At 37.6% G+C, this 27,340-nt stretch overlaps 1 protein-coding gene across 5 annotated transcripts in view; it reads left to right on the top strand.

The window, feature by feature from the left end:
• Positions 1–27,340, top strand: part of mast4 (microtubule associated serine/threonine kinase family member 4) — a 146,658-nt gene that overhangs the window by 25,002 nt on the left and 94,316 nt on the right. For all 5 annotated transcript variants that reach the window (XM_048189916.1, XM_048189918.1, XM_048189915.1 and 2 more), the window contains exons 2-3: positions 2,225–2,378; positions 10,440–10,567. In XM_048189916.1, the coding sequence (XP_048045873.1) occupies positions 2,225–2,378; positions 10,440–10,567 (282 nt within the window). The remainder of the gene's footprint in view (positions 1–2,224; positions 2,379–10,439; positions 10,568–27,340) is intronic.

Raw genomic sequence — 27,340 nt, 5'->3', positions numbered from 1 at the left:
CTCAAAGTAGCTGTGAATACTTGACAGAAAAATACACTAGAGCAGTGCTCTTCAAGTAGTTTAATTCGAGGGCCGAATTATCAAATCAAAAAGTTGAGGTGGGCCAGGGTGGTCTTATTGGTAAAAAAATATTTTATTAATTATTAGGCTTAAATGAAAATATTCTCACAGTGAGACTAGGTAACCACAGGTAAAACCATACATGGCTACTCACTACCACTCAAATGATATTATATTATGATATGTTATATAGGCCTATACAGGGGCATAGTTTGTGGGGGGATGGGGGGGAGGTAACCCCCCCCCCCCCCAATATTCAAAGCCATCAGTTACAACCCCCCCAATACAATATAACCATACCAACATTCAACCCCCCCAAAGTTGAAACCAAATCTACACCCTTGGGCCTATAAAAAATGGCTTATCACAGGTACAAATTACACCTTAACAAAGACATGAATTATATATTCCCCTATCCACCTAATAAATATATTTCAATATAAATGGCTATATCATAGTTATTTCCACAAACCATGGTAATTTACTACAGTTCATTCATGGTAAATGTTTGTAAGGGTGGGGATTTTGGGATTCTAAGTCTTCTATCGTCATTCATGGCACATTTCTCCTCGTCAGTCTTGGTGGGAATGTTGAGGCTGTTTCATCATATTTAAAACTAGTTTAACTAGTTTCCGTTATCCACTGGGCCGTGCTGTGTAGTTCAAAGTAAACTAGTGAAAAACATGAAAAATTTGTTCTGTATTTGTTGTTACTGACCGAGAAACAACTTCAGATGATTCAGTGACAGAGCGGTCCGAACGAATCGTTTCAGATCGTTATGCGGTCCAAACGAATCGTTTCAGATCGTTATGCAAGCGCTTTTGGTCAATTCATGGAAAAGAAAGAATCGAGACAAAAGAATGATTATTCATAATTGATAGGTATCGCTGGTTCAGTTGACAGAAATACGAAACACACATAGTAACTGCTGAAATATTCACGTGGAAAGCGTTTCTCAGGTCAGTCGGAGGAGCGTGCATGGTACGAACAGTGCGTATATAGCCGTACAGCTGTAGGCGCCACTGTGGCCACGTACTGTATCTGCCAAATTTAGCCGCACCGCCAGGAAAAGAGGAGGAGGGAGATTGGGGTGCCGCAGGCCAGATGAAGATGATTGGCGGGCCGGATTTGGCCTGCGGGCCGCCAGTTAACGAGCCCTGCACTAGGGTGTACTGTAGTTAGGGGTATGCTGAAATTTGTGAATTATGGTCTTGTCTTAAAGTTGTGCCATTACCGTTAAGCAACGTCATTGTATGTTCCAGGAAAACTGAAGTTTTAAGGTCAGTGTCTGTCACAGCACCTTTTAATGGCTGTTTTTGATCTGGCAATTATTAATTTACTAATTAAGCACCTGTTATAAGCAACCCAAACTCAGGGTAGATGTAGAGATGAGTTTGTGTGAAGCTGCATTTACTGTGAACAGAGTCAGATCATGAGCTGCTTGTGTGTAAATGAAGAGTGCCATGCATATATTTAATTAAATCACAGCCTTTGCTTGATAATAGCACTACACCATATGGTGATTTAAGCTTTATTTTTATGTAATCGTGCTACCCTAGCTGCTATTTTTGTTGTTGTATTGGATTTCTCCAATAATGTTTTCCATTAATGTGTTCATCATTTGAGATGGAAAGAGCACTCAGATGTGTTTGCTTGTCTAGAAAGATTCTATCTGTACGAGAAAATGGCTTGTTTTGTTGTTTTGTTGAGTGCTGGAGGGGGTGAAAGGGTAGCCTCAAATGAACTGAAAGTGGAAGAAATTGTTGGTTATATAACATATAGCATTTAGAAAATTAATATTGACAATTATGATCATAGTAGCACCATGGGGGGTTTACCAGTATCAAATGCAACATTAATAACTGATTCATGCTGAGATTGAATTTTAGTCCACATGAAATGATTTTTACAGGTATTTAACTTTAATGGGGCTGAAAAATAAGAGTGACGTCAGCCAAAAAAAGGAAAGGTGGTTTAGAGATGGAGTGAATTATTACATTATAATGAATGTAGTAATGCATTGTCAGTATTGTCAGTAATGGATATGCAGTGCTATGTTAAATATGTTGTATATTTCTGTAAACACTGTAGTGCTATTCCTGATGTGATCTTCCCTGTAATGGTTCCCAGATTGAACTCCATGTTGATCTCATCTCTCTTCCAGCCGGATAACATCCTCTACCCCCCCTCCATGCCCTTCCGCAAGTCCAGCAACCCTGAGGTTTCTCACGGCTCCAGTTTAGCACTGAAATTTAAACGACAACTCAGTGAAGATGGGAAACAGTTACGGAGAGGAAGCCTAGGGGGCGCTCTTACAGGTAAAACCCTGACCTTTGTGTACAGTCAGATGTAAATAGGGTCATATTGTGAAATGTCAAATTTTTCTTGATTGTTCTTCCTTGACACAAAAACTACATAATGTAAGTAACCAATGTTACTAATAACTGCATTTTACAATTTTCTGCATTTTCTGGGTAATAAGTTGTTCCTGACTTTGTCACACAGAATCAGAATTGCATTGGTGAGAGAGAAAAAAATACTTTCAAAAATACTGTAAAATATCAGTAAATAAACATCTTTTACATACAGTATTTTAGTTCCCTTCACTTGACAACAAATCCTTTAAATTTAAAATTAAAATTTTATTCAGAACAGAACTGGAATAAAATTATAAGTATAAAACAAACAAATTAAAGTGAATTATTGAAAAAATGAAAAAAATATTTTAAACACCAAGCCTAAACTAATTTAAAGCTCAGCTGAAATTACCAATATGTGGGAAATGTACTATACTCATATCTCTCTTATTCTGTACAAATCCAAATTTGTGCACTTTGAGCATGTTTTGCATACTTGGCATTAATTACATTATATAAGTCACTTTGAAATATAAGTTTTGGCATGTTTCAGAAATTTTATATTTTTATTCATTTAAAAAAAAAAAGAAAAAAAAAAAAGAGAAAGTGAATTATATTCTGAGAAATACAGTACATACTGGTATATCTACTTTGGTTGTCTGCGTTCCTCAATGGTCTGCGCACTGTCATTGTGATGTAATTTTCGTCATCAGGAGGGTCCGTGGACGTCTGCATACACTATTCGCATGCAGCCAGATTTTGAATCGGGTGAATGTTGAAACAAAGAGTCCACTACGTGGCAATACGCAGTTGTGATGTATTATGCAGTAGTCGAAGAAGAGAGCGGAAAGAGTGATACAAAACAACATGCTGTTCCAAGAAACCGTAATCAAAGCAGCATATCATTCTCCAACGTTTTTTGTATAGTTCTTGTACTAAACTTTGCATGCAATGCCAGATCAACTACGTTTCTTCTTCTATCCTTCCAAGCAAATGTCCTATAAATGACACAACAGACTGCCTATACTTGTAGAGTATAGAAAAGCAATTGTACTGCACGTGTCAAACTTATTAATTCACACTCATCCACGGTTCAGTATGCATTGAAAGCTGTGCAGTCAAGACTGTGCGCGAGACTGAGCGGAAAGCAAAAAATGAAGTATACCCAGGCCTTTAAAGGGATAATTCACAAATGTACTCACTGGGCTGCACTATATTCCAGGTCTATTAGAGCCATTTGATAGCTTTGCGTAAGGAACATGCCATAATGTGTGTATTCTGTTTGCAGTTTTTTTTTTTGGAATGCCATGCAAAAATCTGAGTGTCTATTTACACTAAGTGCAAATAGCATCCCTTGTTGTCAAATGCTATTTACAATAGCTCTGCCCACCAATGTCTGGTTGGGCCACTCAGGTTTTAAAAAAGTCGCTGTCTTCAGTGGCGCAGCAGTAGCGAGTAAGGCTTGCAGAGGTAGCTTCTAAGGCAATCGACACGTGTTCGAATCCGCTTTTTTGCAGAGCTCGCATTTATTTTCAATAAAAATCAAAATGTTCTAAAAGTGGAAATAAACTGCGAACGAGTGTTTAATAAAAAGTTTATTGGGTAGGGTTAGGGGAAGGTGTAGGGAGGGTTTTTCATTCTTCCAATAAGGCAGCATCCATTTAATAATTGTAATAAATAAAATCATTTACACTCTGATATTATTGCATCCTGTTAATGTACAAAAATACTGAGGTGCAAATAGTATCTGCCAATATAAAGTATAGATAGCATCTAATTACTATTTACTCTTATTGCAAAGAACTGATACTTCTACATGGTGTAAATAGAATCTATTGTTATTTTCACCTAGTATAAATAGCATATATTTCTGTTTTCAACTAGTGTAAATAGCATCCATCACTAAGAAAATATGCTATTTTCCCTTAGTGTCAATAGCATCTAATTAGCCGCTGCCTGCAAAAATGATTACTAACTAACAAGCTAGCTACATTTTGGAGGGCGGGGCTTTGGAGAGAGGGCATTTGTTTGAAGTTAGCAAAACAGCAGAACTTTGTAGTAAATTGAGGTGCTAAGTGCAAATTAAAATTTAGGCAGAGAGAGAATTTCCATGAAATTTCTACTTTTTTATGCAAGAAACCAGGTTACCTTGATTGTTTATAAGTTGACTTCAGGGTGGAAAATATAGTAAATATACAATTATAGTATGACCCGTTTTAAACATTGAATGTGTTACAGTCTTAGACCCTTTCACATTGAGCGCTGATCCCAGTAAATTGCTATAGAATTGCTAGAGTGCCGCCTTTGTGAACGGAAACACGTCCCAGAATTGATCCCGGGATGGGGACCAAGTAATATTGCTCTGTGAACAAAAGCCAGGACCAATGCTGTAAGGTGTGTCATAGTGATGACGCTGTAGCTGAGAACGTTCGCCAGCTTAGTGGAATGATACACAATGCACTAGTTTATGATTGAATCAGGGGTAACACTTTACAATAACAGTACATGAATAACCATGAACTAATACCTAAATTAATAGTTACTTCAACATGAACTCATGATTAGTTAAGATATGAACTAATGAAGATTGATCCTTAACTACGACAGGAGTCATAAGGATTCATGCATGAAAACAGCAGCCTTAACTACGCGTTAATACATGTTTGATAATTAATGCATTAATTAACATTTAGGGGTAAACTAAATAAATCAGCCTCCATAAGAGTAAACAAGAAGTACTCTGAATTTGAATTAAATGTGATTTAATACTGTCATAATTTACACTGTAATATCATAATCTGCCATCTGCAGCTTTGTGACAAATAATTGCAATGGCACATGATTATTTAGCCATTAATTACATAGATCTGTCTAATCAAATGTGGAAAATAGACTAACTACCACTAATAAATTTAATTTGATCTAAACTGTTTTCTGATTTTTATAGTTCATTTACATTTAGTCATAGCTAAATAGTCATAGGCCTAGTTTATTCCCGGAACTAAAGTATGTAGGGTTTGTTTCTGGCGGGACACTCATTAGTGGCGCACGCTAGGTGTTCTCTTGGCGCGTTTGTTGTGTTGCTGGCATTTTAAACTAATAAATATTGACTGCTTTGGTAAGCCGAATTAATAATTAAAGACATATTTACATGTATGTTTTATTAGGGTTTTCAGGAGGTTATGTGCAGTTATTAACTGTATTTGTATTTTTGTCGTTTAAATGTATATGCTTTGATTAGCATTAGCTTGTGGACGCGCGCTATTTTACATGTAAATGTGCCTTATGTGTGTCTTTACAGGTATGTTTATGGCTTGCTTTCAAGTCCATATATGTTTAATTATATAAATAAAAATAAAATACAAATACTTTTTATTTTAGTTTTTTTGTACCGGGGTGTAAAGGAATAAGGATGGCACTCTATAGTGTTTATTCATATATTAGTTAATGATGTGTGATATGTGCATCATGTCATGACTTTACTTGAGGGGGCACAATCATAATTAACTCATTATTAACTAAGCATATACTAACATCAACTAATGGTTTGTTAATGTATACTTATATCATGACTTTACTTGAGGGGGCACAATCATAATTAATTCACTGTTAACTACTTACTAAATTCAGCTCATGATTATCATTAACTTACTTTCAAATGCACTTGTACTAACACAACTATATAAGTACTCAGCCCAGTTAAGTGATGTTGTGTGATTTTTCAAAAAGTCAGAGAATGGAGGTACAGTATATGATCACGGCCTGCGTCTGGATGGAGAGTGATCTTCTGAATCTGAATCCAGCAAACGCTCCCAGACCTTAGTTCATGTTTTCTGTTTGGTTATTTTTTTTGGGAACCGATTCCTCAGGAACTGATGTAAGTCACAGTAGTTTAGTTTGATAGGAAAGAATATCACAAAACAGATTAAGACCTTTTAAGATAGTGTATTTAGTATTTTATATGTTTGATAAGGAGGGTCAGTGAAAATAATTACAAACTAATCCTGTGCCTTTCAGTAATGTTTATAATGAAGCTGCTGATGTCAGTAGTTTAAATTCTGACAATAATAAACTGTTTAAATTTATTTCAAAGTCCAAATATGTATTATTCCTTCTTATAGAGACTGTTTGATTTAGTTTACCCTAAATGTTAATTAATGCATTAATTATCAAACATGTATTAACGCATAGTTAAGGCTTCTGTTTTCATGCATGAATCCCTATGACTCCTGTCGTAGTTAAGGACCACTCTTCATTAGTTCATATCTTAACTAATCATGAGTTCATGTTGAAGTAACTATTAACTCAGGTATTAGTTCATGGTTATTCATGTACTGTTATTGTAAAGTGTTACCGAATCAGGAAAAAAAATAATTGACGAGCGTAGTTTCTCGAGAGAAATCGCAGATCATAAGCAAACTTATGACGCTGCGGAGACATTACACGTCACACCCTGATGTCACGTGTCTTTATGGGATCTTTGAGATGTGTGTGAACGCACGCACAGATTCCAGAAAATCACTGGGAGCGTGAATAAACCAAACGCAAATGATCCCGAGACAAATCCCGGGACACATTATCAATGTATTTTCTGGAATCTCTGTGTGAAAAGGGCATATGCATCAGTCAATCGATCTCATTTAAACTCTTCAAGCCATTATGAAAAGTAAAGTAAGTCAGAGCTTTATAATGCAGAAAGTTGCAAATTAATTTAATATTTTTCTGTTTTGGATTTGGCTCCTTAGAGCTTCATTATGCTATTTTTATTACACGTGACATTATGACCACCGTATTCGACTACATTCTGTTTCATTTGGTGTTTGACTTGCTGTTCCTCATGGTCTGATGTGTTGTATCAGGTATTTAAGGCACACTGCTGAAATGTGCTGAGGGTGTCTAGCTGGCATTTCCTTAGTCATGTGGACGATGACTTTGTGGAAGCTGTTTCGCAGTGAGCAGGAATCGCAGTTTTCCTCCTACGTATCCTGTTTTTTGACCTGATTCTGTGACCATATAGAGCCCACAAACACATAAATACGGGTTAGCAATAGGTTGTCTGGGATACAATGCCGAAGTTGAACTAAAGTCTGTTTCTGAGGGACAGAATCACTTTATTTTAAAATGATCCTTTCTCACCTCTCCCAAACTGAGAAATATCAATCTTTTCTGTTTGTTTCAGTCTGATTCAGTTAAGTATTCTAGTCTATGTAGTTCAGAAAACTATTTTGAAAGCATGTTTGCCCTTACAGCAGTGAGGTTTTTGCTAGTTGCCAGGGAGAAAATTGTTCTGTATTTAGCTTGAGAGGACGAACAGCTGCTGATTCATATGTAAAGGACATCAGAAATCAAGGAACACTTACATTTGAAGAACACTCGACACACAAAACATAAAGTGAAGAGCAGAACAGATATGCATGGACAAACGCATAATACAAATGATCAGATAAATCCATTTTAATCGCATGGAGAAGTTCCATTTAATACATTTGATTGCATTTTATATTTGTAGTAATCATCTTTTATATTGTCCTGAATCAAATTAATTGAAATGAACACTGTGGTGATGCTTTTGTCATGGCCAAACACCTGCCGTTTATTGATTTACCTTGATTTTAACATTTATTTGACCAAAGGGGACACAAGCTCCTTGCTAATGCATTATTTGCTATATAAGCAGTTATTTGAAATAACACACCAAATATTTGCTTCTCTCAGTCTATGAAATCTTTTAAAATAACAAGCCACAGTTTTATGCAACACCTAATGCACCGTGAAAACAATTTCTGAAATATAAGATCACAAAAGAGTAAATTTATTAAATTAAACTGTACACTACTTGGGTCTTACAGATTTAATTTAGTCTGACATGACTCCTCAACCAACAAATTGCATTTGGTATGGCAGCTCAGTGTTATGAAGGTATATTAGATTATCAATCTAAACTATCAACAGATCAACGGGGGGCTGGAAAAGGATCAGTCATGGTGAAGAGGCCGTCCACAGTGCTGTAATGTACTGTGACCATGTGAAGGGCTGGAATATAAGATAAATAATGGAACTTCTCTTTAAACTAACTTTTCTGAGCCAATTTTTGCAATGACTTTTTTTTTTTTTAATCAGCTGTTGTGACAGTGATTTCCATCATGTTAACTTAAAACATGATCCACTTACATTTGTTACTTTTTTAACAGTACAGTATTTGTATTGTTTTATTATTTAAAATGAAACAGACTTTATTCTTAATGTTTTGCTTGAAGTGCGCTTGTGCTATATTTTTGTAAATAATGGGGGGGGGGGGATCATACAGGTTTGGAATGACATGATGTGGGTGGGTAAATGATTTTCAATTTTGGGTGAACCACCTCTTTGACAGTGGTTTAGCTTTAAAAAATGAGAGATGCAGGGTAGTGAAAAACTAACTTGGAACACGTGTCATGCGCAAGATGCTTCAAAAGACCCAAGACGTAAGCACAACAGTCAAAAACGTCCGTCTGGCACATTGTTTACATTGAAAAACAATGGAAAAGCAGTACTGTAGAATGCAAAAAATGGTCCCTAATTGTCCAAATGTTTTGGGCTTGCTACACAGAAAATATATTTGTGTATTCACACAAATCGTATGCCTAGCTCACTAGGTTTGACCCTTGCCCCATTCCAGTCACATGCTTATAGATGCTGTCATGTAGGTCAGAACGTCATATGTTTGTTATGACATGTCTGTTATGATGAGTCACTGAGTCATGGCCTGTGAAATAGCGAGACACTCCCAGAATCGTCTATGATCTTCTCTGAACATATTAGATTATTATTTAACACATTACCTTCAAGAACATGTTTCGTCCAGTATGCTACCAATAAAAACTGATGTTCCCTGGAATCTTGCTCTACTTTTTACTTATAGATGTAATGTTGTTTATATACGAGTATATATGTGTATGTACATAAAATACTGCAATCCACACAACATAATGGAAGACATATCAGAGTTCAAAAGAGGACAAATTGGCTTATCTGTGACCAGGACAGCAAGTCTTTGTGGTGTATTAAAAAGCTATGGTATACAGGGTAATGTCAGCAGACCACTATGTAGGATGAACCACATCCAAAAGGAGTAACTGTTGACCCAAGAGGAAGCTGTCTGAAAGGGATGTCCAGGTACTAACCCGGATTGTATCCATAAAACATAAAACCACAGCTGCCCATCTCATTGCAGAAATAACTGTTAAAAAACTGTTAGTCTAGAGCTCCACAGAGTCAATATTCATGGTTGGGCTGCTATAGCTAAACCTTTGATTTCTTTTGCCAATGCCAAATGTCAGTTTCAGTGGTGCCAACAGTCCAGATGTTGGGCTGTGTACAATGTGAAACATGTATTGTTCTCTGATAAGTCTTTCCCACATCTGTGAGTTACGGTGTTGAGAAGCCCCACAGAGGCTTAACACCCAGACTGTTGCTTGCCCAAAGTGAATCATGGGGCGGATCAATGATGGTTTAAGCTGCAATATTATGACATTCCCTACTGTGCTTGATGGGCGCATTACTGTCAAGGACTATTAAACCATTCTGGAGGACCGTGCATACTTAAAGGTTCAAACATTGTACCCTGAAGGGGTTGACGTGTATCAGCATGATAATGCACCAATACAAACATCAAGAATTGTGAATTATTTGATGAACATGAAAGTGAAGTTGAACATCTCCCATGGCCTGCACAATCACCAGATCTAAATATTTTTAGCCAATTTGAGGTATTTTGGAAGAGCAATTCAGAAAACATCACATAGTGATCTGGCCACTGTTCTGGAAGAGGAATGGCTCAAAATCCCTCTGGCAACTATGCAGGACTTGTATCTGTTACTCCCAAGACGAACTGATGCTGTGTTGGCCGCAAAAGGAGGCCCTACACCATACCAACAATTTAAATGTGGTGTAAAACCAGGTGTTTTAGTTTCATTCTACAACCCCTTTGTATGTGTGTGTGCATGTGTGTTTTGCTCACATAAATCTTTTATTTTTTTTCAGGGAAGTACCTGCTGCCATATGCCTCAACCCAGCAGGCATGGTCAGCCACAGGCTCAGAGACCACCAACCTGGTGCGCATGCGATCCCAGACCCTAGGCAAATCTGCACCCTCTCTCACTGCCAGCCTGGTCAGTATACCACAAACAAATTTGAGTTTAACCTGATATCATGTGGTGGATTCCCTGCTCAAACACTAGGGAGCGCTACTGTATCACTGGCACAAAATAACAACATTGATTTGGTTTGTTCTGACAGTCAATTGTGATAAAGAACCTCTTTCCATACAGTAGACTTGCAGGATGTTTGCATTTTAGCATGTTGCATTTGGAAACATTTCTGCCTTTTGACACAAATACAAAACAAAGAACCAGGCATTTGGTTTGAAATGTTGTATGGACTGATGAGGGTGATTTAAACTGTTCAGATGAATTAAAAGAAGAAAAAGAAAAATAGAGCCAAGAATTAATTAGAAAAATATGTAAAACTTGATCACAGTTAAAACATTCATTTAACTGATTTTATGGGGTGGGTAGAATCCAAACAAATGCTTCAAATTACTTTGAATGTCACTTTGTGGTACCCACAGGAACATATGAGTAATGCAATATAATAATATTCTAGTAACTACTATTAACTAACAAGACTCTCTAGATAATTAATTAGTAAGATTTTTAACATTCTTATTACTTTTGTCCATCCGTTTAAAGTCCATGCCACCAAAAAGCCTTGCTTGAAGCGTGAGAACCAATAAGGTTTGTTTGTGTGTATCACACATTCACATTGATCTTCTGTTTATTTGATCATCATATAAAATTATGGTCTCTTCTGAAGACTAATTTTTGATCATTTTGGATAATTTAAAAATATAAATAATTTATATTTTAATTTATGTTCCAAAACAGACAAAAGTCTGAGATTGAAATGACATGAATGTAACGAAATGACGGTGAGGATCATTTTTGCGTGAACCAAACCTTGTAAAAGTCATGTACAGTTTCACAATCATTTCAATGTCGACCAGTTTATCCTTTTTTTTTTTTTTTTTTTTTTTTCTTCACATTTTTGAGTGTATAATGTCAAGTAAGTAATTGTTTAATAACAGTATTTTTGAATTCTTTCTTGAATCATTTAATTGAATAATATCTCATATGTATCAGCAATGGTCCCTGAAAACCTCATATTTGTTGACCTAGTAGTGAAAAACATACTTCAGTTTGTCTGCAAGACCTAGCATTGTCTATGAGTAACATCTCAGTTACTTATGTAACCCTCGTTCCCTGAAGTAGGAAATCGAGATGTGACGTCAAATGTGACTGACTGAAAGGGAACCATGTTGACCAAAAGAAAATTGGAGTAGTAGTATGGCTATATTGTGTATTTTGGGCCAAAGATTAGGGTTTTATTTTTATTTTTGTCTGTGTTGAGCTGGATGCTGTGAAGATATCCTGAGAACCTGCCATGTCTTATTTGCCTCTCCTGAGCCATGGCAAACAGAGGTCCAGGTTCCATGTTGGGCGCCTGATTGAAATTAATGACCACAGAGAACAGGGTCAATGCTGCAACAAACAGAATGTCATTTACTTAGCGGCTGTATCCGATCTGCTTTCATTGGGGCCTCCTGGGTCTCCTCTCTCGCTCTCACGCTCTCGCTTTCTCTCTCCCCTGCTGAAATAAACAGCCTTTGACCAGCTTAGACAACCAGTTAAAACCATATTGCTGGTTCCCTGTTCTGAATATGCTTCTTAGGGTTGGAAAACAAGGACCAACTTTTATTCAGAAACAGTTCTGTAAATAAATAAATAAATAAATAAAAGCAGAATGAATGCTTCTAATTTTAGTAATCCCATTACTGGTTCTCGTATGTCTTCAATGAATGACACTTCATTTTTCCTCCTATTTGGACAGAACACTGTAACACTGATTGGTTGATTTAATCACCATTGGCAGCGTGATTTTTATTGTAGGCCTAATGCTTTTTTCCTCAGTTGGTCAGAACAAAAGTGGCAGACATGTTACTTACTTGTTCAGATTACATTTTCCAGTGAAAATTCTTATTTTGGTCATACTTCCAAGATGTAGAATCTGTGATTCCGAAGTACTGTATCCACACCGATGTGGTGACTGACAGCAAACAAATAACTGCAATTGCAGGTTTCAAATGGTGACAAACAGGCAAAACTTATGGACTGCAGCTTTAATAAATCAGTCAAAAAGGCTCTGAATCAGTCTGTTAGATCACAAAGTCACTAAACTGACTGTTTTTGACTTATTTTCATTATGTCTTGAAGTAATCCACAAGAACCATTACTGTGTTGTGTGTGTACTTGAATGTTGAGTGACTAAAGTATAATCTCTGACTGGTTGTTCATGGGTATTTCTGCAATGCACCGTTTTATGCTTCAGGTACTGATTTTTATTAAAGGTAGGTCATTTTCAGAGAGGCTAGCAATAGCGAGCTAGCTTTGAAAGCATAAGATCCCACCCTCCCCTCAGAGTGTCTCCAAAGCCATGCCTCCTCCAAAACATTTGAACGCATACAGTAGGGAGTGAACAAAATTATGAGAGATGCGGTTAAACTACTTAATGTCTCAAAGCACATTACAGTAATAATGAACTTAAACAACTAAAAGAGTGCTGACCTATACTGCGTGACTGCTGCAGATTCATTTAGGCACTGATAATGTTGCCACTGAAACGCATAAATTTGAGTCAAGAACCACTCGGAGTATAACATCACGGGATTTCATCTCTTCCAAAATACAGTAGTTATAGCATGAAAGCTGTATAAACTCATAAAACATAAAATATGGCTGCCGTTTTGGTTGCAGTGCTCGTGACTGGCGTCTTTCTTAAAAGACAGGGTGCGCGGGGGTATGTAAAACATATGGTGACAGGCAGGTAGGACGTCCTATCGTATCCTTTGGATATGATTGGATGAACATTTTATGGTCCTGTGCCTTCCACAGATGATATAAATACAAAGTTCAGTCATGAAACTCTATCTATCGCTGATTGGTTCTTTTAGTACTGCGACACCAACCAATCGGAGGTACTTCCTCATTTACGTGGCTTTATTTATACCGTATCCTAGCTGCGATCAGCACGCCGCACAATATGAGAACTCCTATAATCTTTTTCTTCTTGTTTTCTACAATCTACCTACTCGGAATAATGTCTCATCTGGAGGTTGATGAGGTATTATCTCTGGTAGATCAAGCATACGATCCCGATCCAGATCCCGATTCCGAAACGGAGAACCCAAATTCTCCTTCCACGGAAAAGATCCAGACAGCCTCCCACATCTCTATACGATGGAGCGTTCGTCTGGCGCAACGCCAGGTTTCTATCAACGACTGGCCAGTACATAAGATTCTGGAATACCTCTTCAATCGGAACATCACGCCTAAAACTGGTTTATCCCACCAAGAACTCTTCGCTCTCTTTCTCTCTGTTCCTGAAATCGCTCCAAGCCAGCTTCCTCCTCCTCCTCCATCAAGCCCTGCACCGGCCAAAGCTAAGGCCAAGCGCAAGAATATAACTCCACCTGCCGCTACGCTTCCAGCAAAAAGGTCCCGCAGCGACCCTTTGAATGACAACGATCCCGTACTTTCTGTGCTCCTCCAAATCAGGGACTCCATCGGGAAACTGGAGAACAGAGTCTCTACTCTGGAAAAGAACAGCCCTTCTCCTTCGACATCCAGTGCACCTCCGACAGGTGCGATATCAACGATATCAACCTGGTTAAAATCCTGCTTTACTCTACTAATGCAATCAATAAACGCAGCGTTGATTGCGGAGATATTTCTGTTGTCCTTAAAGATTGCGACCCAAGACTGTCCAAAAGTTTGTCACTAGCTGAATTCAACGTAGCTTTCGGCGTTTACAGGGACGCTTTGTGCAAAGTTTTCCCCGATAGAAGAGCCGAACTAGACGCTTATCTCACCATCATTTCTGATCTTGCGCTTAACTACGGTGGCTCACTCTTCTATGAATACCATAAGTCTTTTTCAGCGAAAGCAGCTTTGTATATCTCCCGTTTCAACCAAAAAATTGACTGTTCAGTGATAGATCTCGAACTGATCAGCCGGCACTTCACCGGCCACAGAGCGATTTCATGTTCAGTTTGCGGCTCCTTCTCTCACACCGAAAGCTTATGCCCCAGGATGGCATACCTTCAAACCCAGCGAAGTTCCAACATTCCTGCAAAAACTTCTACAGGGACAAACTTTTTTCACCCAAAACAGGTGAATGATACATTTAAATCTGCTGTTCCTTTATGTATTAACTTTAACGAATCTGTGTGCCCTTACACCAAATGTAGATATCTTCACTGCTGTTCTTTGTGTGGCGACAGTCATCCTAGAAGTGTTTGTCCCCGCAGGTTCAAGAACCCGCAACATTGCAAAAGATGAATAAACATCCTTCTACCCCCGTCAACGTGAAAGAACTGTCTAAAAATGTATCTTCTCATCCAAATCGTTGTTGGGTTAATTTCCTCATTACAGGTCTAACCCAAGGTTTTCTAGCTGGTCTCAGTCTAATTCCCTCCTCCATTCACGTATGCAAAAATTTACTGTCAGCCCTGAAAGAACCCGAAATTGTGGATAACCTAATTCAAAAAGAATTAGATAAAGGCTACCTAATTGGTCCTTTTAGTAAATCTCCGTTTCCTACCTTCCGCATAAACCCTATAGGCATTGCTACTAGGAAATATTCAGGCAAGAAAAGATTAATTATTGATCTCTCTTCACCCCACAATTCTCCTACACCTAGCATTAACAGCCTAATTCCAGAGGATACTTTTTCCCTCGCATACGCTACTATAGATCACGCTATCCAATTCATTAAAACAGCAGGTGAAGGCGCCTGGTTAAGCAAAACAGACATAACAGACGCATTTAAAATCATGCCACTACATCCTTCTCAATGGCACCTTTTCGGTGTCAGATGGAGATCTAAAATGTACTTCGCAGTGCGTTTAACTTTCGGTTGCCGCAGTAGCCCTAAGATTTTCGATTGTCTTTATGCTGGATTCTGCTAAACAAATGTAAACTTCCATTTGTTTTACATTTATTAGACGATTTTCTCGTGGTCGATTTTCCCAACTCCCCAGCTGATCGCTCTTTATCTAAACTCAAAAGAATTTTTTCCAAATTAAAAATTCCGTTGTCTAAGGAAAAAACAATTGGTCCATCTACTCGTCTAGAATTTTTAGGCACCATACTGGATAGTAAAACAATGCAAGCATCCCTTCCAGAAGAGAAGCTCCAACGCATTCGCCAAATTATCTCTGAATTCCAGGGTGTTCGATCTCTTTCGAAACGAGACATGCTGTCCCTTTTAGGTCACTTTAATTTCGCCATGCGAATTATTCCTCACGGCCGTGCTTTCATATCCAGACTCTTAAGGTGATGATACACGGGGCAACTTTTTGAGCAATGTTGCCGGGCAATGTTGCCGAGCAACGTTGCTTGGGCACTTTCCCACTGAGAATGAGCAACAAATATATATCTGGATACGTTAGATCGGTCGTGGGCAATTTTTTGAGATCCTCCAATCAGAATGTTAGCAGCCGATCACGTGACCGGTTCGAAGATTTCAGAAAAAATTCAAACAAGATGGCGGCCTCTCAGCGGCAGTGGAGCGGAGAAAAGGAGTGTGAACTTTTATCTTTTTACGCTAGTAAGTTGTCATGGGTCAACCCAAAACAGGGAATTTACCTCATATATTGCTTAAAATACCAACAACTATCCGAAAGTAATGTGTGTATGCTGTAATGAAGCTATTGAATGATTTCAGTTAAATACTAAAAAGACGGGGTTTTTCAACGTCTGTAGTAGCGTAGGCTGTAGGGCGTTTGACATGTGAATAGCTTTTGATGCGATCGACGCGGGTTCGAATCCGCCTTTTGCCGAACTCACTCTTCTCCCTTTTCCTGTCACAAATCAGATCGGAAAGGCATTTATTTTTAATAAAAATGAAGAAAATATTTGAAAAGTTGAAATAAAGTGCCTAACAAGTGTTTATAATAAAGTATTTATTGAGTTGGCAATAGATTTGCTCCTCTCTGATTAGTTGCTGCCAACTGTCTGTTGCCCTAATTAGTTGCCCTGTGTCTCATCAGGTTGCCTGTTGACGGCAACATTGCCCAGCAACATTGCTCAAAAAGTTGCCCCGTGTATCATCACCTTTAGATTTGTCAAAAACCGTTACCAATCTACATGATCTAATCACACTAGACGAAGGGTGTCTCTCTGACTTACGTTTCTGGACCCACCTACTAAACGAATGGAACGGAATCTCTTTCTTTTACAATGACACTTTTGAAACTTCTAGCTCCCTTCAATTTTTCACAGACGCTGCTCCATCCATAGGTTTCGGGGGGATGTACGGGAACAAGTGGTTCGCGCACAAATGGCCATCTGAGATCCTTAATCTTGCATCCGATAAAAAATCTACCGCGCTATTCAAAATCTACCCTATCGTTATCTCATGTTTACTCTGGGGAAACGAATGGTCTAGGAAAAAGATCACCGTTCTCTGCGATAACCAAGCTGCCGTAGAAATAATCAACAAAAGCCGTTCAGCTATTCCTCTCATCAATCGGTTAATCAGACGCCTTATCTGGATTAGCATCACAAATAATTTCATTCTTAAAGCCACTTTTATTCCAGGTTTTTACAATAACAAAGCTGACGCTCTTTCCCGTTTTAAATTTCAGGAATTTCGCTCCCTCTGCCCAGACGCCCTTCCTTTCAGCGCTCCATGCCCTCCTTTCCGCCTAACGATTTTAGATTGAATAGTCTTGCCTCATATCTGGTGGAAGCAAAGGAAATTATGAGAAAGGGAATGGCTAAATCTACCCTTAAATCTTACGACTCAGCATGGTCTCATTTTTCTATGTTTTGTGCCGCTTTCGCTTTCTCCCCTTTTCCAATAAATTTCAAAGTGCTAGCCGCCTTCATGGTCTACTGTGTTAATTCCCGCAAATTACAACCGCCTTCCATCAAAGCTACACTGGCAGGCATCCAGTTCCATCTTCGTTGCAAGGACCCCAGCGCTCCAAGCCTCTTCAAACATCCCGCTATTCGTCTGCTATTGAACGGTATCGCGAAGACTTCTCCTGCAACCAAAGACAAACGGTTACCTATTACTCTACCTCTTTTGCACAAAATGCTTCACCGACTCAGAAAGGGTGTTTTCGATTTTTATACCAACACACTCCTAGAGGCAGTCTTTCTCACTGCCTTTTATGGGTTTTTAAGGTGTGGGGAATTCACATGCAAATCTTTATCATTCAATCCTGATATCGATCTTACTATGGCTGACATCACTTTGTTCAAAAATCATTTCTCTTTACTATTAAAGCACTCAAAAACCGACAAATTCAACAAAGGGTCGCACATTTTATTATCCAAGATTAATTCTGTGTTTTGCCCTCTTTCTTCCATGTCACGATATCTGCAATCCCGGAGAAACGCCGCTCCCCAAGACCCGCTGTTCCTCACAGCAGACGGCAAACCTATGACCAGCGTCTGGTTCTCCTCTAAACTGAAACAGCTATGCCATCTTTGTGTATTAAACGGCGAAGTATACACCCCTCACTCTTTCAGAATCGGCGCAGCAACGACAGCAGCTCCAAGTGTGGCATCTGCTACCCTTAAAGAGATGGGGCGCTGGAATTCGTCTGCTTACGAACGTTACATTAGACCTAATTCCAAAGACATCATTGAAGGTCAAAAGCAAATGAGCATATAAAAAAAAATAATAATAAAAAATCAAAAAAAAAAAAATCAGGTGGTGCGGGATTGGGCCTCCAGCATTTTCCATTACTTCAATTTACAATTAATATAAAAAAAAGCACTACAATAGATATTCTGTCACATTGCATAGGCACGTCACACAGTCTGCTCAGTAACTACTATTTAAGCAAGAGGCACATTTACAGGTAAGTTCATTAGTGTTAAGCCATTCGGCAAAGCAGGCCCAGGCACACATAGATAGCCATACACATAGCCATACGCTTATAGCTCTACGGAGCAGCAGCAGTACACATATTTTGGCGTGCAGATCTGCTGGGTGGGGGTTTCAGGCCGTAGTAACTCGGCCGCGTTCTATTCGTGCAGCATGGACCAAGGTCCACTGCTTTGAGGGGGTTCTATCATTCTGCAGCAGCCTTTCCTTTCTTGTTATATTTGACTAAGCTGAACTATTATGTATTTGCTCAGCAGCAGCAACGTAAGCAGATCTCGTCCGCCAAAATCAAGCCTATGTACATTCCATGCTCCATGCTAATCAAATGCTGGTTGAATCTATTCACTCCGAGAGTTGTCATGATTGAAATACATATAAATACATTTCGTTAGCCTCATACCATAATTGCCTAAGTCATTTTTTGGCCAAATTGTGATATCTGCCTTTGAAATATGATCTGGGCAATTATGCTATGAGGCTAACGATTTAGACCCCTTAACTTAGTGATTGCTATCGGGATGTGAAGAGACTTTTAACCAGCATAAAAAAAAAAAAAAATGCCCACCCTGTCTTGAAAATGTTTCACTATATTGTTTTACCCCTTTCCAAATTCATACTAAAAATCCAACATAAAGTAATAAATTGCATCTTAAATAGTGATAAAGATTAAAATAATCAAAATTAACCACTAAAATATTCATTGTGTGAAAAAAAAAAAAAAAAAAAAAAAAAAAAAAAAAAATGTACACAAAGTACTTTCCTGCAGTTATGGTGTCATTTTCATCACAGCTAAAAAAAAATAAAAAATTTGCATTTCCAATAAAAAGGCAGAACTCTCCTGTGATTTGTGTGTATATGCTGTTGCTTTGTCAAAACTACTAAAAGAATTGTTAATAGAATTGTGCGTGTCTCTCTCTGTCTTCGTCTCAGCTGCTTTGGCTTTATCAGGCCGTTTACATGACCCTGCTTCTAAATCAGGCTCCCTGAAAATCAATGATGGCTGGGCCTTCCCGCTTTGAGTCAACTCCCATTGAATTGCTAATGGCCTTTTCCCCTGCACCATTCCCGCGCTATCTTTTTGGAGGTTCTCCCTCCTGCAAAATACAAAGGGAAAGGAGTATGTCTTGGGAATGTTAACGCTGTTTAGTGAAAATGAGTGCCTGTGGAGTAGGCCGACGATTCATATATGACCTTGGAAAGATATTCCTCACACACAGAGGGAGCTTATCTGCTTTCACTTTGTAAACCTCATGTGGAGGGTATATGCGTTTTTACTTTGGTCTGTTTGGATATTCAGGAACTTTGTAAACTGTATGTGTTGTCGGAGACAGTTGGGATAAGATAAAATGTGTGTTTGTTGTTGTTTTTTTGTGCAATGATCACGGTGGATATCTCTCCATTATATCAAGGGGATTTTGTGTTTACTATGCTTTCTACTTTTTATCAAGTCCTCTTCACAGGAACCCTGAGATGAAACATGTAATAGAGAAAACAAGAAAAAATGGATTGTGCTTCAGCAGAAATATATTTGTCTGGCTGTATTGTGGTGGTGCTTGTGTACATTATCTCTACAGGAAACACTTTAAAACCTGACAATTCTCCAGAAGAACTTAAATCAAATAGTTTCTGCTGTCATGATTGTATGGTAATTGTTTAAAGGAATCAACAATAAATCCCATGATGCTTGGTGAAAAATCTTTGATGACAATCCAGGTTTTTTCATGCAATGAAAATATTTTGGCCGCCACCAAAATGAATCGTTGTCCCGCCAAAGATATATTTGATAATTTAATGTGATACCTGCTGTTCTGCAGTACCATTACCCGCTGATAGCTGGCTGCTTTCAAACTTTCCCGTGAGTGTTTGTGTAAGCGCTCTGTGAAGAGCATCGAAGGTTTCTATTTACAACTTGTTTTTGCAGTGTTGATCTTTGTAGCCAATCACAAACTTATCTGTTGAACGCAACGGCCAATCAAATGTGCCTAAGTTAGTCAGAATCCACTCAACACTACTCAAAACGGCAACATTTTTGTTCAGCTTACTTGCGAATCCTTTCAATATAACCAGCAAATATTCAATTTTAACTCTAATAGCTTCGCTTTATTAACATTTGAGTGACCAGCCATTTCTATACTTTTTTTAATGTGACCATATGAACATACAGTTGAATACTATATTAGTGTGCCAAGTGGCAACATGGCTTATCAACCTTAAACGACCTTCAGTCTCGCAGTATTTACACTGGACGTGTGTGACGCATCAAAATGAATTCATTCCCGTTAGTCAGCATTGCTGTCTATACTGGAAGAGTCCATCTGCAGCGCAGTTTGCTATAGTTTGCTATAGTTTCAGTGGTGCCCAATCATGTTGCTGAATATCTATCTTCCTGCAAAGTTTAGCTCCAACCCTGATCAAACAAACTGAACCAGCTTATTAAGATCTTCAGGAGCATTTAATACAGACAGGCGTATTGGATTAGGGTTGGATTTGAACTCTGCAGCTAGGATTGGTCTAGTTGGTGTTGGATTTTTTTAAAAACACAACGTGGATATACTGTGGTATAAATTGCAAAACAAAATCTCTACTGGTTGAAACTTATGTAGAGTACATAAATGTAGAAAATAGAAATGTTGAATGATGAACAAATGTTGAACTCTGCTCCTTTTTTTTAGAAAGTGGTTGTTGACCAATGACCGTCAATATGATTCATGCATTTTAGGCTTTGAAAGTTAATGTTAAGTTGTTGTTCACACTTATCTTGCCTTCCACCCTAACTCTGAAATCTGACATTTATTAGCATGTTATGTGTAATTCTGTGTTCAAGCTGCTAAGATGGCTTTTCAGATATGACCACCACCTTTTTTTTCTTCATTTTCTTAGTAGGGGTTTTGTGCTCCATAAATCAAATCATCCCATCAGACCTTACAGTGTCATATCTGAAGCTGATGAATTATGCAATTTATTAGAAATATTTTGAATAGACTCTGTGCTCTATTGGCAGGTCCGCTTAGGGCGACTGCAGTTTTTATTAGTATCCAGCAGTTGTCGCACAGGGTAGAATACAAATGACGACTACAAAGGGATTATTTATTCATTATGACACTGCAGGAGTCACAGTGAGTCACCGGAGTTAAAGTTCCCCCCAGAGGACATTTTCATCAGTTTTCATAAGTCCTGTCTGAGCTATAAAGAGATGTTTCGATAGAAGTATATTCATCAAAATAATTTCAGCCAATATACCATAGTGACTACACTTTTAATACTGCTACAGTATTAATACTGTAAAACTAAATTAATATATGCTAGAAGCTAGGGGTGCACGGGTATAAAAGGGATACGGGTATTAAACTAATGCTCTTTTTATGCATTCTGACTTATTTGCCACGTTAATGAGTTGGATTCTCTTGCTAAACATGGCCAAAGTTTCAAATACACTCCTTCAGTGTTCGTACAAGTTTTGGAAAGTTTTTTTCGAATATGGCCCTGTATTACGTCATAAAGGCCGTAATTTCTTGTATGGGCACTTCCACTTGCGCAATCATCAACCAGGGGTGTGTTTCCCGCACAACGATGTAACTCGCTGCTGAACTACCATAGTACGATGCATCGCTGAACAAATCAACTAGCTAGTCACGACTGTTTCCTGAAACCGTATTGTCGCAAATCTGTCGTTCAACCACGTTGGTGAATGACAACAATCACATTGATAAATCCCATTTTATTATTACATCCAGAAATAATGTAAAATACCAGTAAATAAAACATTATAAACACTATACAAATGGATTGTAGTTCCCTCCACTCCACAACAAATCCTTTCAATGTAACCATATTCAGTATAGAATAGAAATTAAAAATATGAAATGAAAGTATAAAACAAACAGATCATAGTGGCATTCATTATAAGCAACATTTATTATAAACATTAAGCTGAAATGAATTTAAAGCAATACTAAATGCCCGGCATGTGGGAAATGTGCTATACAAATAAATTTGGGCTTGTTTTGCATGATTGACGTTAATTGCATTATATAAGTCGCTTTGGAAGTGACAGCATGTTTCAGATGATTTTTAAAAACGAAGAAAAAAAAAGAGAAAGAAAGTATGTTAATGTAATTGATAACCAATATCAAAATGTATGTGGTGCATTCCTTGTAGAAATACAGCTATTATGGTAAAAGGACTACAGTTGTCTTACAAAATGTCACCAAAAATGTCTATTAAATGTTTTGCTTTTGTTGTTATATAGCTTTTGGTGTTGTATTTCTTGGCTTAAAGCCAAGAGGAGCTGGTAGTAGTGGATGTTTGCTGAGACAAAGGCAGCACTTCACCATCTGTTTGAGTTTAAAGCTTTTTCTAACACTTTAATTGTTTGTGTTTGCAATAGTACTAGTGCAAAGTCCTCAAAAAGGCAGCAGACCCTGACTTCATGTGGGTTTGTCCTCTCCTCCACCTCAATCTATTTCTCCCTTCAGCAAGCATTACAGCCCGTCATGGTGTACAATGAAGTGCTTGTGTTTTCATGCTGATTTTGGACCCGTTGAGCCAAACAAATCTTAGCCAGATCTCCTGTAAGAGAGAGACAAAAATCTGATCTAAGATCAGTGTGAAGATTTAACCTGCTTCTGTCATGGCATCTCATCTGTCCTGAGCATGATTAACTTTGACAGGAAATCAATACTGCTCCTTCTGGCCAGATATGGAGATAAGACTTCATAATCCTGATGTTGAGGCTTTGTGGCCCCGAGACCCTCTTCATTATTTTGGCCAGAGATGTCCTTTACTGATAAGTGTCTTTTGTCTAAGCTTGTTTTCTAGAGCCAGAACCGCAAGGAAGGAAGAATAACGTCACTCAACAATGAATTTTCAGGTTTCACCTTTGTGCTTTAAAGTTGTTGTCAGGTATCAATTTTAATAATTAGTTTGGGCCATTAAATGCTCTACACTTACTTGCTTGCAATGTCCACACTAGGCATGTGACGGTATCAAATTTTCATGTTGCGATAATTGCTTAAACTTTTATCAAGGTATTATCACAATATTGAAATAAGATGCAAAAAAATTGTTGTCATATAACAGGTTTAAGAACTCTTTTACTTATAACAAAAAGAACTCTGAACATTTTAAATACAATTATGCAATACACACAAAAAAATAAAATAAAGTAAAATGTTTCAAACAGATTAAAGTGCAAAAGAATTATAAAGATCAACAGGTAACACTTTATAATAAGGTCTCATTATTTAAGGTTAGTTAATGCATTAAGATTAAGATTATTTTGTTATAGAAAGTATTATTTTCTGTTAATGTTAGTTAAAAAAAAATACAACTGATCATTGTTAGTTTTAGCTCAGGTCAATTAAATAATAGTTACAACTTTAAGTAATGTTATTAAACTTTAACTAAGAAATTAACATGAACTAGGATTAATAAATGCTTTATATGTATTTTTCATTGTCAGTTTGGTAATAATAAATTAACATGTTAACTAATGAAGCCTTGTGTCACTAAGTCTTACTGAACCATAACAAATATTCAGAACATTTTCAATCATTCTAGCATGTTGTAGGCCAGATTATGTTTAAGTTTGAAAATAAATAGCCTTTTAAGTCTTTAAGTATTAAGTATTTGGTGCTGTGATGAGCAACATAAATGGCTATTTGAAGCATTTTAGATGCTAGCACAGTTGATTTACTGGGTTTCCGGGGTAACCGCAGCATTTCTGCTGTTCCATCATCGCCCTCTGCTGTCAGAGAGTGAACGTGCACTTTCATTCAGCGTGTCTCCTTCACTCATTCCGCCATGTGCTTCTCGTGCATGTTGGGCTTGTTTACATCTGAGTGCGCGTCCCTTTGACGCATTATACAGCGGTGTTGTGCATTTTATACGGTTGATGGGGAAAGTATTCTTAAAATGTGTTATAAAAATTTGACAAACGCATGTCACATGACCATTCATGCACTCTGGGCATGCGCGTACAAGTGAAATCATTTGACGATTGCTCTAATAGCTTGCCTCTTGTGCATATAGGCAGCTGCAGTATTATAAAATGCAGTGTTTAATTGCACAATGGCTGCTAAAAAGTCAGCAAAGCTTGCAGTTCTGTCTCTTTTTTATTGTTTACGCGGTTGTCGAGGCTGGTCTGTTATTGTCATATTACAGTAGCTTAATGGTCGGGCTTGACGAATCGAGAAAGGATGCACAATGAGACCCAATCAGAGAGCGAATGTGGGTAGCTATGCCTTTGTTTTCAAAAGTCCCCATTTTGGGCTGTCTGTGCTGAAACGTAGCCACTGAGTTTTTAAACTAAAACACGGTCTGCAGCGTTTCCAAAGGTCTTCGTTTTCGAGTGCCGAAAACTCCAGAGTAGTGTGGACGTCAGATGTAATCGTAGCAAAAGTTAGACATTTTAAAATGAAAACCCACTAACAGGGCCTTACTTAAATTTGGAATAATTATGATTTTATCTTATGTTTTTGAAACATTACTGTATTACAACTTACCAGGGCTATATTATGTTTATTTTATCAAAAACAGTAATACTGTGAAATATTATTACAATTTTAAATAACATTTTTAAAGGTGCAGTAGGTGATCTTGGAAATGCTAACATTAGACTGCTAGCATTGAAAGCATATGATCCCACCCTCCCTGCCGTCCAAAGCCACGTCTCTTCTAAAACACAGACACACACAGGCACACACAGGCACACACAGACACACACAGACACACACAGACACACACAGACACACACAGACACACACAGACACACACAGACACACACAGACACACACAGACACACACAGACACACACAGACACACACAGACACACACAGACACAATATTTATAAAAATACATTTACACAGTTTAACATAGTGATTGCTGATCACTTGTGTTTAATGGTCAATGTTTTAAGTAGGACCTAAAAGAACCTTCGGTTACACTTTATTTTAAGGTGACATAGTTACATTGTACTTACTCAAATAAGTACTGAGTAATATTAATTAAACTACATGTACTTACTATAGAGTTACAGTTAGGGTTAGGGTTTGGTTTAGGGTTAGTTACCTGTAATTATGCATAATTTACTGTTATTATATAGTAAGTACATGTAGTAACATGTAATAAGTCACCTTAAAATAAAGTGTTACTGAACCTTCTGAGTATTGCTGTCCTTTCTTGTCGCATTTTTGCAGTGGTACATATATCTGTTTCCCTTGACCTTCAAAATCATCTCAGGAGGGTTATGAGAGGTGAAAGCCTCGTTTAGTAAACCCAAATTGAATTACAGACGTGCTGCGTGTCAGTGTGTACACAGGGAGACGGAAGTTAAATGGGAACTGTCTTTCTGATGAAGTGGGAGCAGTTGGGATGTTGAACCCTTGACTCACTGGTCCATTCCATTTTGAAATGGTTTTTTGTTGAAATATCACTGCATTAACCATCAGGTGAAATATGACATTGTTTGTCATGTTTTACAACCTTCAAAGTGTTACAAGATGGTGAGAGATAATTGGAACAAGTGCAATAAAAATGTTGTAGGCAAGTACACGTTTCAACTACTGTAGTTAGGGCTAAAGATATAAAATATATATTATAGTTTATATTTAACGCTTTATACATTTAATTTTGTCAGAAGGCTGATTTTTTTTTTTTTTTTTTTTTTTTATGTTCTTTTTTTTTAATGAAAGGACTTTCCACACTGTTTTTGTGAAAAACGCAATGAAGAATATCATCAAGTTTGTGAATTAAGATTGTGTAATGGTTTTGAAATCATTGTCTTATACTCACTAAGGTTGCATTTATTTGATCAAAAATACAAATGGAAATATTATGAAATATTTTTTGCAAATTAAACTGACTCTTTTCTATTATAATATATTTTAAAATGTAATTTATTCCTGTGATGGCAAAGCTGAATTCTCAGCAGCCATTACTTGTCACTATTACTAGTCTTCAGTGTCGCATTCTAATATGCTAATTTATAAGTATAAATTTTACAATATTGCTGTTTTTACTGTTTGTTGTTTTAATACAATAATATGAAACATTTGAGACCATGATTCTATTGCGTGACGTCACCCATTAAGCATAAGAGACTACTTTCAAAAACAATAATCTTAATTATTCAAAAATTTTGTCTGGTAGTATATAAATATAAATATAAATATATGCCTACATAATTTTATTACATGTTACTAAATTGTTTTGAAATAGGCTAATTAAATTATTTACAAAAATTAACCAAACCTACCAACTCCATTTTTGATTCTAAAGTTTAAATAAACTTAAATTTGTATTCTCAAGTTTGAATCTAATGGGATGGGTTTGATAAAAACTTAACTTAATTAAAAACTGCATTGACATCAATGTGATAATCACGGAGTTGCTTAACTTTATATTGCTAAATCAAAAGCTGGAAATTGTGGCATGTTATTTTAATACAATTATATGAAATATTTGAGACCGTGATTCTGTTGCATGACATCACTATGTGCTCTGATGTGATACTCATACTGCAGGTGCTCTGTGGTGGCCGTCAGGTTTGCCCTTGCTGTTTGATGTGTCAGTAAAAGTGTGCTGTTATCAGGCCTGGTGGGACGGACTGTGACTGGAATGGTTTCAGGTCTGTGAAGCAGCGTTCTCTGTGTGTATTTGGTCTCTGCAGGCCAATGACTCATATCCTTACGTCCCTGACAGACTCAGATGGGCTAGAACAGAGCTCGACCTCACGGGTCACTCAATCAACCTTCACCACAGGCCCCTTCTGCCCTCACTTCTGAAGCCCCTTTCCACTCTACGTCTCTTTCTCTATCTCTCCATTTCCTTTAGACTCTCTCTCTCATGCCCATCTTCCATATGGAAGCCTCTCAAGTCTCCCACCCACTGAGAACAAAGAGGTTTCTCACATCCTGTCATGACTGTT

This window comes from Megalobrama amblycephala, linkage group LG4 (genome assembly GCF_018812025.1).
Source record: "Megalobrama amblycephala isolate DHTTF-2021 linkage group LG4, ASM1881202v1, whole genome shotgun sequence".
In the NCBI taxonomy this organism is placed as follows: domain Eukaryota; kingdom Metazoa; phylum Chordata; class Actinopteri; order Cypriniformes; family Xenocyprididae; genus Megalobrama; species Megalobrama amblycephala.
This window is presented reverse-complemented; position numbering and strand designations above follow the sequence as displayed.